This window comes from Psammomys obesus, unplaced genomic scaffold (assembly GCF_907164565.1).
Source record: "Psammomys obesus unplaced genomic scaffold, mPsaObe1.curated_primary_1811, whole genome shotgun sequence".
NCBI classification, from domain to species: Eukaryota; Metazoa; Chordata; class Mammalia; order Rodentia; family Muridae; genus Psammomys; species Psammomys obesus.
In genome coordinates this window covers 18,565,193-18,578,390 of record NW_026596046.1, presented here as the reverse complement: position 1 = coordinate 18,578,390, position 13,198 = coordinate 18,565,193, and the positions used below count along the sequence as shown (strand labels likewise).

Sequence of the window (13,198 nt, the reverse complement as noted above, 5' to 3'; positions counted from 1 at the left end):
TACATAACTCAGGCTGGCCTTGAATTTAGGATCTTCCTGCCTTAGTTTCCTGAGTGCCAAGGATTCCATGTGGGAACTACCATGGTTTGGGGAAGAAGAATGACTGTTTTATTTAACTGGTCATACTTTAAAGACATCGTATTCCAGAGACATAAGCAGGAGAACTGACTGAATCAAACTCAGTCCGGGGTGATGTCTACTATACTGTTCAGTCGCTATTTTGACAGAAACAGACCCCCACAGAGTAGCGTCTGCATTAGGAAAAGGAAGAAGGTTTTTGTGTGGCCCTGTGTACTTCCTTCTAGTTTGTGCTTTACACTTTTATTATTAGTTTTATTGATTTGTGATGTGCTTTGCCTGCACCTATGTATGTGCACTACTATATATGCTTGGTGCCCGAGGATGTCAGAATGAGGTATCAGGCTCATCTAGTGCTGGATTTAGGGGAAGTTGTACACTGTTATGTGGGTGCTGCAAGAGCAACAAATGTACTTAACCTCTGAGCCATCTCTTCAGCCTCTGACTTGTGCTTTAACAGTTGTATTGTGATGTTTGAAGAAGTGATGAGGGTTGAAGTATGGTTACTATTTGACATAAACAGTTAATGAAACAGTTACTATGTGGGCTAAGATCCATTGAGGCACTCTGCTTACTCTACTCTTTCTATGTTGAATGCCTAGCTTTATTCTTTATTAAATATGTCTATTGCACAAATGACATTGTAGCTACCTTAACTAGAATTTTAAATAAGAAGAAACAAATATATTTATTTCCAAACTTCTCTTGTCCTTATTTGGTTTTGATCTTCCTCTTCATCTGCTTGATTTTCACGTTGTAATTGACACAACTGTTAATTTCAGATTCTGATTCTTTTCTCTAACATTATTCTCCATATTGCTACATTTAAAATTTTGTAATTTTGCTAGGCAGTAGTGGCACCTTTAATTCTAGTATTTGGGAAGCAGAGGCAAATGGATCTCTGTGAGTTCAAGGCCAGCTTGGTCTACAGAGTGAGTGCCAGGATAGCCATGGCTACACAGAAAAACATCATCTTGAAAGATAATATATATATGTATGTATGTATATATATATATATATATACATACATACATATATAATAATTTTTTGAGTTCTTATACCTTGAGTAACTTTGCTTAGCATATTACTTTTCTCATTGCTGTGGCAATCAACTTGAGAGAAGAAGGGTTTATTTTGGCTTATAATTTCAGAGGGTGCTGGCCATCATAAGAAAGGCATGTGGAGCTGGAGCTTATGACTGATACTCTTACAGGTTGGTGGGTCAGGATGTAAAAATGGAAGAAAGGCTGAGCTAAACTCTCAGGGTCTACCTCTGGTGCCGCTGTCTGCCAGCCAGGCCCTGTGTTCCACAGATTTCCACAACCTGTCAAAACAGCATCACCAGGTGTTTAAACATGTATTTTTAGATCCAAAGCATAATTAGAAATGATTATGTACAAGGTTGATACTTTATTTTCTATTACAGCTTAGTATGACTAACTGTACATATTGTGTCTTAGTGCTCTGTTGCTGTGAAGAGACTCTTACAAAAGAAAGCATTTAGTTGGGGCTGGCTTTAGTCAATTACTGTCGTGGCAGGGAGCATAGTAATGCACAGGCAGACGTGCTGGAAAGTAACTGAGAGTTCTACATCTGGAGCAGTAGGCAGCAGAGAGGGGACACTGGGCCTGGCTTGAGCATTTAAAACCTCACACCTGCCCCCCAATATACTTCCTCAACAAGGCCACACCTACTCCAACATCTTTAACAAGGCCACACCTCCTAATAGTGCCACTCCCTATGAGCCTGTGGGAGCCATTTTTATTCAAACCAGCACATATTGTAAAATTGAAATAAATGTTTCTTAGATACATTATATGTAATATATGCTTAAATTTTATGCATATTTTATTTCATCATTATGTTTATTTGTTATATTTTATTTATTGTTTATTTTTGAGACAGGCTCTTTCACCATTTTGGCTAGGCTTACTGTTCAGCCACCCGTATGATCTACTTGTCTTTGCCTCTTTGGTGAATGAAGTGGATATTAACTTGGGTCTTCATGTTTGCACTGTAAGTGCTTTATGGACTGAGCGACATCTCAACTTAAACTCATTGTTGTAGCCATAAATGGCATTGAATTCCTGATTATCCTGTTCCCACAACTTGAGTGCTGAGATTATAACTGTGTGCCACGCCTAGCTTAAACTTTTTTTTTTATCCAATCAAACCATGTTTTTTAGTTAATATATTTTTAAATAATTTGTAGTGTGTGTGTGTAGGCCCCACTTTCTGGTATATAGAAGGCTTGCACACATACACACATGATGCACATTGGCCTAATAAGAGAAGTTTGGGTAAAGCTGCTTGGAATCTCAGAAAACAATGTTATTAATAACTTCTTTCTGGAGCTGAGCGTGGTGGCTCACGCCTGTGATCCCAGCACTCAGGGATGCAGAGGCAGGCAGATCTCTAAGTTTGAGGCCAGCCTGGTTTACAAAGTGATTCCAAGACAGGGCTACACAGAGAAACCGTGTCTCGAAAAATGAAACAAAAAAAACTACTTTCTGGGGAAGATAGAGAAGTAACACTTGGCACTCTAGGAACATGTATAATTTGGATATAGAGAGCTTAGGAAAGTAGGTTTTTCAGATTGAGAGAACAGAAGCCGTGATCCTAGACAACACAGCGCTCACAAGACGTCAGTGGCGCAGTTTCTTGGAGCCTAGTATAACTGAAAGGATATACTTAGAGATAAGAGTTGAAAGGGTCTCTTGGGACCAGAAGATGAAAGACTTTGAGTCAGCTAAAGAGAGATACAAACATGTTTCCTAGCTAGATGTGGTACACGTCTATAAGCTCAGCACTTGGGGAGCCTTGGCCACATAGCAAGTTCCTGGCCATCCTGTGATGCTTGACCCAGTCTCAAAGAAGAAAAGGAAAACCTTTCCTTTATCTGTTCTATTTCTATAGAAAAATAGTGGGAGAAAAAGTTTGTGTTTATTTGGTCTAAAACATGATTGGTATAACTCTTCTTTCTTGTATGCTAAGGGATCTTGATGACTCTGACAAAGAAAAAGACACTCTTAGCACCTCAAAAGATCTTTTGGCAAAACCAGAGGAAATGACTACACAGGAACGGGATCCAGGAACCAATACAGACTGTGATGGTATTGAAAAACCTATTTCAGTTACTTCTGTAAATAAAATAATTGTATCTGCATACTGTAGCTGCACAGTATTGGTTCATGACTGTGTGTGTACTGTATCCTCTGTTCTGATACCATAAATCATTCTGGTTCATTGATTAGTTAGCATGCACTTGAACAATCAACTCCTGAACTCAACAGCTCACAAGGCTCGTTCTGTCTTGAAAATATTGTTTGTTGACTCATTTCACAGGTAGAGCCAGAATTTGCCTTCCTGTAAAATTAATCTTTGTTAGGTGAATTTAAAATCCTTAGAATTTTTTTGAGTTTTGTTGGTTTGAGTCTGTGTGTATGTGTGTGTGTTTGTGTGTGTGTGTGTGTGTGTGTGTGTGTGTGTGTGTGTGTGTGTTGAGAGAAGGTCTTGTTATATATCCCAGGCAGGCCTTGAATTCATTGGCTTCCTGCTTTGACTTCAGTTTTGTTTGTTTGTTTTGTTTTGTTTCTCTGTAGTAGCCCTGGCTGTCCTGCACTCAGTTGGTAGACTAGGCTGCCCTCGAACTCACATATCTCTGCCAGCCTCTACTGCGATTAAAGGCATGCACAACCATGCCAGGCTGCTTTGAGTACTGAAATTACAGAAAGCTCCTGTAAGTTTTATACAGACAAACAAACACACACATACCCACACACATCTTTTGAGTTCTCTTTACAGCCACAATAATTTGTATATCATTCCTCCATTTTAATATATCTTCCATCATATACATTCTGATCTCGGTCTGGATGTCCATTGTAAGTTAGTTTTTTTTTCCCTGTTAAATTGTTCCTTTTCCTCGCTTCCTTTAATCCTGAGAATTGAACTCAGGGCCTCTGTGCTCTACCTGTTATCTATATTTCTAGCCCATTTCTTTCTTTTTTGTTTTTCCCTCCTGTCCAAGTATAAGCTAACAGCTTTGTAAGACTTTGAAAAATAGCAATTTTTTGCTTTTCTACCTTTAATTTCAGCTTCCTAGATAAATAGGCCAGAAATGTGTGTTTTCATTCGGGAAGTTTTTTTCTGGTAGTATTTTTTTTTTTAATGTTTTTTCTTTCCTTTATTCCATCTAGAACCTCTGCCATTTTGTGTTAGACACATACATCCTTGATTTTTTACATATCTCTTATTTTTTCTATGCTTTAGGGAAATTTTCTCAGGCTGTTTTGAGACTGGTTCTCACTATGTAGATGAGGTTGGCCTCAAACTGCTGGTCCCTCTTGAGTGCTGGGATTAGCTGCCGGCATCACCGCACCTGGCTAAAAGTTCTTAGTTTTATCACTAACTTTTTTGTACTTATTGTTTTTATTTAGTCAATCTCTGGATACCCAGGAGCTCTTTTCTGTTCTCTGAATATTTCTGTAGGTTGTGTGTTTTATGACCTACTCTTGAGACACTCATGAAACACATCTATACCCTAAGTGTAGAGCAGATGCCTGCATGCAGACAGTGTTCTCTGGTTTTGTTATCTCCGAGTTTATTTTATTTCATTTTGGCCTTTTGCTTTTCTTACTGGAAATGTCCTGAAATCCCTGTTTCTTCCTCTTGTAAGAGCCCTACAATGCAAACTATTTAATCCTCAATTTATCCCCTTAAGGAAGTTGCTGTTATCTCTTATTAGAGATAAGGAAATAAGGAAACTAAGGTCTAGGAGAATTAAAAAATTAAATGGTCAGCAACAGAGCTAGGATTTGAACCAACAGCCTGGAGGCTCATGAATTCACCTGATAAACATGGGACTAGCCTGTTTCTCCATCTTTAAGTTTCTCTATTATATTGGCTCCAAAGATAAGGACATGAACAGAGGCCTTCAGTTCATGAGAGATTTCCCTCTTAGCTGAAATCACCTAGTTAGGAACCTTTCTTTCTCAAGATATTTCTCTTCTCTATGAAATTACAAAAGACTAGGTTATAGGCCTCTAGAAATAACAAGATCTGAGACAGAAGAGTGAAGGGATGGGGTGTAAGTTGTAAGTGCAGATCTGTGGTACAGACCCATCTCCTTCCTGCTCCTGACAGAGTGATAGCACTTTAACTAAACCTCTTTGGATCTTACTGAGTTTTGATTTATTGAGCTGGGATCATAGGCATGCAGCTCCACACCTCGCTCTCAAGCGTTCTTGTACAAAATGAAGAGCATACTGCCTACCTTGGTGGATAGTTGTTAGAGCTCAAGGTGTACTATAGGCCTTCAGAAAATAGCAACTATTATTATCTGCAGTCTAGTAAGAACAGTAAGAGGGCTGTTTTGTTTTTGTAAACTCTCCCTAATTCCGTAATTGTTTCCTCTTTGTAGAGCTACAAAGCAGCTCTATATTTTGATAGCATGTTCTAGAGTTTTGCCTTGAGTCCACGTGACGGTTACTAGTGTGTAGCTTTTGGCATTCACTTTCTTTCTTTCTTTCTTTCTTTTTTTTTTTTTAATCAGAACAATGGTTGTCTGTCTTCACTATCCTTTGAGGCTTTGGTCAAGGGTTTTCCTTGTAGTCTGAAGTGGGATGTGGTCTGTCTAGCAGGGAGATCTGAGCTCGTTGCCATTTTTCTGAGCCTCCCTTGGCTTTAAGTTTCTTAAAACCACTGTGCAGTCTTCTCTTTCCAGTCTGGGGCTCCTTACATAGAAAGCCAGAATGACACAGGAACTCAGCAGTGCCGTGTTTAGCACCTCACAACCATATCCTTTTTCCCACAGTTCCAGCAGATATCCATGCTTCCTGGGTCTTTCTCATGAAGATATCCCCACACTGTTTTTGTGTGCCCCTGTTTTTCCTCTTATCTCCTTCTGCCTCTTAAGCCCATCCACTGACTGGTTTTCCTGTACAGCTATGTAGTCTCATATTTCTTCTCTGAGCATTTTTTTTTTCCTTTCTTATTTTCTTGCCTCCAGAGAATACTAGCTTATAGTCCATGTAAAGTGACTTTTTTTTAAAAAAGCCCTTGAAGTTGAGTGGCTACTTCTTTGCTTATCTTGCTTCCCTAAATCATTTCTTTCCTTTTCTTCACCTGAAACATCAGCTCCTTTGCAATGATGTCTCTTAGTTGTATGGCTTAATAAAGAAAAGGGTGGAGGGGCTTGTTAGCACATTGTGGTAGAGTTCTTGCCTGGCATTTTGGGGCTCTGGGTTCCAACCTCATTCCTTCTTTATTTTTTTATAATTGCTTTATAGGCAGACAGATGAGTATTCAGCAACAGCTTATTCATGTGATGGAGCACATCTGTAAATTAGTTGATACTGTTCCTGTTGATGAGCTAAAAGCTTTGAATTGTGGGAATGAGCTACTTCAGCAGCGAAGCATAAGGTACCCTGATTTTTCTCCTTCTGGATGATATCTGGTTACAGTTTCACTACCCAAGTAAAGAAATGGGCGGAGTGTCCAGGCTGTCTGGCCAGACGTAAGAGTGATAGTCACATCACTATTTATTTCATTTTCAAACCATTTGTTTAAGACCTGTATTCAAATTTTTGAGACTGGGAAAAAAATACATTTTAATAGTTTCTGTTGGGTTTAAAAATTAAGGTGAAAATTGTGACTATTATAAGCAAACTATTCACATTTAATGTGTTCTCTTGTCTTTCTTCAGAAGAAAACTCCTGGCTGAAGCAGACTTTTTTGGAAATGATGTCAGTCTTCTGGGTTCACTGTGGAGGCACAGGCTTGATTCACCTGGTAACACTGTGCAGGGTGATTCCTGCCTTGTGGAGCATCCTATTAAAGAGTTAAACTCTCCAAACCCTTCCTCACATTCCCTTTCCACTGAGGAATGTTTACCGACCACCACTCCAGGAAAGACAGGATTCTTAGCCACCCCGAAGAATCTCTTTGAAAGGCCGTTATTGAATTCCCATTTACAGAAGTCCTTTGTAAGTAGCAACTGGGCTGAAACATTAAGGATGGAAAAGAGAAACGAAAGCACTTCTTTCCCAGGAAATGTTCTCACAAGCACCACTGTGAAAGATCAGAATAAACATGCTGCTTCAGGAAATAACGTAGAGAGAGAGGTCCAGGCTTCCTATGAGATTGATAATTTTAACATTGATGACTTTGATGATGATGATGATGATGACTGGGAAAATATATTGCACAGTTTTTCGGCCAACAAATCTTCCACAGCTGCCTACCCACCTATCAAGGAAGGTAGGCCAGTTAAATCTCTGTCAGAGAGGATTTCTTCAGCCAAGACAAAGTCTCTTTCAGTGGCATCAACTGCTCAGAATAAAAACCTCTCAGAGTCAACTCAGAATCACACTGGTAAGTCTAAAATAAATTGGATGCTTAAATATTATAGGAAAACAAATTGTCGAAAATAAGAGTTGTATGATAAAAGGCATAGCAGCACATCATTGCCTGAATGCATTGTTTCTATGCAAATTTCTACTGATAATATGAATTACAAATCACAATTTCAAAAGCAAGTTGCTCTTTTGTCTCTGTAGCAGCTGTAGGTTTATAAATGTCTAATTATAACCTATTGTAGTAAAGCTCTAAAGTCATCACAGATGCCTTTGCCTTTAAACTAGCATTTTCTAGTCCCTGAAACAATAAAGCTTGTGGGTGCCAAATTTTTAGTGGTTTAGGAGTAGGCAAGATTAATAGGTTAATTTTTTTTTTTTTTTTTTTTTTTTTTTTTTTTTTTTTTTTTTTTTTTTGGTTTTTCAAGATAGGGTTTCTCTAGATAATGACCCTGGCTGTCCTTGACTCACTTTGACCAGGCTTTGAACTCACAGAGATCCTCCTGCCTCTGCCTCCCAAGTGCTGGGATTAAAGGCATGTGCCTTCACGCTCAGCTAAAAAGGTGAATTTGTATCCTCAAAATATGTATATTTTTAGAATTCTGGATAAGAAATAATTCACTTACAAAGTACAGAATTGTTTCATGTCTCACATTAAAATCTGAGGCAGCATAAGAAGGATATGAAAGCAAAAAATTCAATAAATATTAAGTTAATTGTGGTGGCTCACCCCTGAAATCTCAACACTTGGGAAGCTGAGGCAAAAAGATGAGTTAGTTTGAAGCCAGCCTGGATTACAGAGTGAGACCTTGTCTCAAAACAAGCAAACAGCCCTTAACTGCTTAGTAAAACCTCATGGTGTGCCATGTGCTGAGTTGGACTCTGGGAAGATTTCAGAAAAGTCATGTCGGAGTTCGCAGTTTAATGAGGAATGAACTAAGCTACTGCAAAAGCCTCAGAGTGAAGCCTAAATTAATTTTAAAGCCTTGCGTCAGCCCTATAAAGTTATCTCAAAATGGTTTTACTGAACAAGAATACATGTTCAGAGTTTTATGAAGTACAGCCCTCCCTATTTTTGCCATTGATGACTTAATAGCTCTGAGTTTGTTCTTACAGTGATGCTGTTGACCTTTAAAATAGCCACTAATGGATTTATTTTGGTATGTTAGAATGTGTCATACTCAATGTCTGCAATTATCTTTGAGACAGTTGAGTGTTGAAGTGAGAGGAGCTGCCAAAGCTGGTATGTGAGAGTCTCTTGTTCTCTTGAACCAGAGCTGCCGCTGTGAGAATGCAAGCGAGGAGCAATGTGAGAGACAGTGAAAGAAGTATCCGAGAAGTTCAGGTGGCGCTGAGGTTTCAAACCTGGGTGACCATGACATCATTCACAGAAGTAGGGCAGTCAGGAGGCCGAGTTCGATTTAGAAAGCTTTGAGAAGGGCCATTTTCAGACTGTTGAATTTAAAACTTTGTAAAAATCATTCAAGTGGACATGTGTTTTGGCAGTGTAGAGGTGGCTTTTCAGTTAAGAACACTGCCTGTTCTGAGGACCTGGGTTAGGTTCCCAGCATCCCCCACGGCAGCTCACAACTGTCTTCAACTTCAGTTCTAGGGGTTCTAACACCCTCCTGGCCTCCTCAGAGACTAGGAACGTACGTGATCCACAGATAAGCATGCAGACAAAACACTCATACCCATAGAATAAAAAGAAAGTAAATAAATAAAAAATGTTTAAAAAAGAAAGCTGTGTCAACTGGGTGCAGTGTTGTATGCCTGTAATTCCAGCACTCGGGGAGGCAGAGGCAGACAGATCTCTGTGAGTTCGAGGCCAGCCTGGTCTATAGAGTAAGTCCAGGACAGCCAAGGCTACACAGAGAAACTCTGTTTGGAAAGAAAGAAAAGGAAAGACAGCAGTGTCTTATAGCCAGTTGGATGTGTGTAGGGTGGGAGCTTAGGAGGACATCAGGAAACAGCTAGTCATTCTCTGCACACAGATTATGTTTAAGATCACTGGGCTAAAAATAACTCCAAATAAGAATGAGTCAAGATCCCAGCCCAAAGTATTTAAAAGACTTCTAAAAGTTAAGGAGCGGGAGACGTGGAGCCAAGAAAGGGAATTGAAAGCTGGTGTAGAGTGTCGGGGTATAGCCCACTGTGTGCTGCACACTGTTGTGTCCTGGCGATGGCACACTGCAGCCTAGCATGTGCAAATCCTAGATTGGCTCCCTAGCACTGCAGAAGTAAAATGAAGCAAGTAGAAAGGGTGTGGTTGTCTTAAAGACCAAGGAAGAAGGGGGAGGACGAACAAATTGTATTGGTCAGGACTGCAGAAAAGTCAAGGAAAGACTTGACTTAGGCCCTTTGGGATACCTGAGACTAACTAAGAAGGAAGGCCTGTAAACAGTTAAAGTGTGCCGTAGGGAAAGTGTGCCATTGATTCTGCGGGGAGAAGGTGAATGCTAAATGATGTTACTGTATTAATGCACTGATGTTTTCTAAACATTGATTGCTTTTGCAGATAACTTGGCACAAAATTTATCATCAAAAAATCTGAAACATGAACATTTTCAAAGTCTTAATTTTCCACATACAAAAGAAATGATGAAGATTTTTCATAAGAAATTTGGCTTGCATAATTTTAGAACTAATCAGCTAGAGGCCATCAATGCTGCGCTGCTTGGTGAAGATTGCTTTATCCTAATGCCCACTGGTATGTATTTTTAGATAAGAACTGGCAGGAGTCCATTGGCAGATGTTAAATGAAAGCTCTTTAATAGAAATAAAAAGAACACCTCACATTATTATTGTTTAGGGACCCTTTAGACCCCCAGACCACAGTAAGAAACCATCACCTCAGCCTCTGTGTCAGTTGTTGACATGATGAGGTTCATAGGTCCTTAAGGTTGTTAACCCAAAGGTCATTGGGTTGACCTGATGTCGAACTTTTCTTTGGGAAATTTTCTTTTTTTTAATCTAAATAAGCCAAGAAGGGAACAGAAGATGAAGTTTCTTTTAGACAACTCTTTTTAAGCCATTGGCCTCCTGCATTTTATAGATGAGGAAATTGAAACCTAGGCAGGTTAAGTGCCATGTCTGAGTTCATGCAGCTAATTAAGTGGTAGAGCAGCAGGTCTCTATTCTCAGCATCCCACTCTTTCCTTGACATGTCTACATATATCCCAAAATGAAGTTTATTTACTTTATGGAAAAGATAAATTGAAGTCCTAAAATCTACCTAGTCCAGTGAGGGAGTGGGACACGGCTGGGATACAGAGTTAATAAAATGTAACTGATAAGGAAAAAAAAAACCCAACTACCTAGTCCAGCTTTTGCCATTAGTAGATGGGCAAAATTGCAAATTAACTAGAATATAATCATGTAGTTATTTTAAAATATGTTCTTGGGGTCTGGAGGCATAGTTCAGTGGTAGAGGACTTGCCTGCCATACACAGAGAGCATGGGGCAAGGCAGAGACAGGGAGATGAGTGCACAAGTACTTTTACCCTTTTATTTCAAAAGAGTAATTTTCATAATAATTATGTTAGTCCTAGAGTTGGGATTTTTAGAGACCCCTTATATTGCCACAAGCAAAAGAAGTTTACTCTATTTTGATTTTTATTATATTTGGTTTCCTCTGTAACTTTTACAAAGTTGCACTCAAGATGGAAGCTGACATTTTTTTCATTATTTGTCTTTTAGGAGGTGGTAAAAGTTTGTGTTACCAGTTACCTGCCTGTGTTTCTCCTGGAGTCACTGTTGTCATTTCTCCTTTGAGATCACTAATAGTAGATCAAGTCCAAAAGCTGACTTCCTTTGATGTAAGTTATTACATAAAACTATTATAAACACTGTGCCTTAGAAACACTTTTCAGTAAGTTAGGAAATCTTATTAACTGTTGTTAAATTATAAGAATAATTCACAAATTACTCTGGGTATATAGCTCCATGGCAGAGTGCTTGCCTAGCATACTGCAAAAAATAAATATGGTTAAATAAATAAAGCATACAGTTAAATTAAGATGTAGAGTGAAACACATGTTTTAAAACACTTGAATGCAATCTGATTTTATTCTTCTACAAGAATGTATTTTAGTGAGAACTCTTAGCCTATATTTTGCTGGTCTACTTTTTTTTTTTTTTTCTAATATAAAAAGGTTTCTTTTTTTGGCTAGTGTGAGATCATAGCTCTTTTTCTGAGCACATGTGTGTGTCTGTACACCTGTCTTTTTCTTCATTGCTAGGTTGAAGGAATTATAGCTGCTGCATTCTATTAAGTTCTTCACATTGCAAAAGAATTTATTACAGTGTTATGAATCACATCATATCAGTGTGACAACTGGTTTGATTCTTCTTCCAAAGAATGTCAGTTTGCAGTGATGGTAACCATGCCCGGCTGTTCATGGTGTTAGAGCCATCATCCATCATCACTGTACACTAAAACCTGAATATACATTGAGACCTGTGAAAGTAGCCAAACCAACCAAACCTTAAATCCCCAAGCCAAACCTTTAATCCCAGCACTTGGGAAACAAAAAAGATCCCTCTCTGTCAGTTATAAGCAAGCCTGGCCTACAGGCAAGTTTCGGGCAAGCCAGAGTTATATAGTGGGACCCTGTCACACACACACAGACATATACAGACACCCTGGTCTTATTTACAGATAGAAGAGGTAAAGCATTATAGAGGATGAAAGGAACAGTGGGGAGCCTTTTGCAGTTTTTCTTGACATAAAAGCATCTTGCCACAAGCTAGCTTCAGATTTGCTATGATGCCAAGGCTGGCCTTAAACTCCTAATCCTCCTTTCTCATTCTCCTGAGTGCTGGGATTGCTCACTTATGCCACCACATCTAGGTGGAAAGGCTGTTTGGAGTTGTGTTTAATATGAATTTTTTAAAATATGTGTACTAGCTAGATATGACACACCTATAATACCAGTACTTTGGAAGCTGATGATGCAGGAGAATCACAAGTTTGAGTCGCAAGTGAGACTAACTCACAAAACAAAACTTGAAAGTAAGAATGTGTGTGTTGATTGTTATTATAGTAAGGTATTTGTTTCTTTTGGCAGATGTATATGACTTATAAAACTTAAAAAAAAACAGTTATATCTAATTAATGTATAAGTAAAATAAAATTTAAATTATTACTTTTAACTTAGATTCCAGCTACCTATCTGACAGGAGATAAGACTGACTCAGAAGCTGCAAATATTTATCTCCAGTTATCAAAAAAAGACCCAATTATCAAGCTTTTGTATGTTACTCCCGAAAAGGTATGTATTGATTTCACTACTTTTAGTGTAATATTACAACACACTAAAGTAAATATATTTTAAGAACTTGATCATAATTTTTATACACATTAAAAGAATTCTTGTATAACCTTCACCCCCAAGTATAAATGCTAAAAGCTTCTCTGTCTCCTTTATTGTTGTTCTTTCATCAGTTTGATCTGAAGCGCTTGAGAGTAAGTTGCAGACCTGCCCTATTAATACTAATTTACTTCATGGTGCACTTCCTGATCATATAGCATTCCCTTAATAAGTACAGTATAATTTACACATCAGGAAATGTACGGTGACATGTTGTTACTAAAACCAGTAATCGTCTAGTAATGACCTTTGTAGGAAGGAAGGGAGGGGGAGAGAGAGAGAGAGAGAGAGAGAGAGAGAGAGAGAGAGAGAAAGAAAGAAAGAAAGAAGAAAGAAAGAAAGAAAGAAAGAAAGAAAGAAAGAAAGAAAGAAAGAAAGAAAGAAAGAAAGAAA

At 38.5% G+C, this 13,198-nt stretch overlaps 1 protein-coding gene across 1 annotated transcript in view; it reads left to right on the top strand.

Moving 5' to 3' along the window:
- The window catches only part of Blm (BLM RecQ like helicase), an 84,372-nt gene that overhangs the window by 27,865 nt on the left and 43,309 nt on the right, over window positions 1-13,198 (top strand). Inside the window, exons 5-10 of the mRNA XM_055623623.1 lie at window positions 3,073-3,191; window positions 6,369-6,501; window positions 6,785-7,452; window positions 9,952-10,143; window positions 11,133-11,251; window positions 12,593-12,706. Of these exons, the coding sequence (XP_055479598.1) occupies window positions 3,073-3,191; window positions 6,369-6,501; window positions 6,785-7,452; window positions 9,952-10,143; window positions 11,133-11,251; window positions 12,593-12,706 (1,345 nt within the window). The remainder of the gene's footprint in view (window positions 1-3,072; window positions 3,192-6,368; window positions 6,502-6,784; window positions 7,453-9,951; window positions 10,144-11,132; window positions 11,252-12,592; window positions 12,707-13,198) is intronic.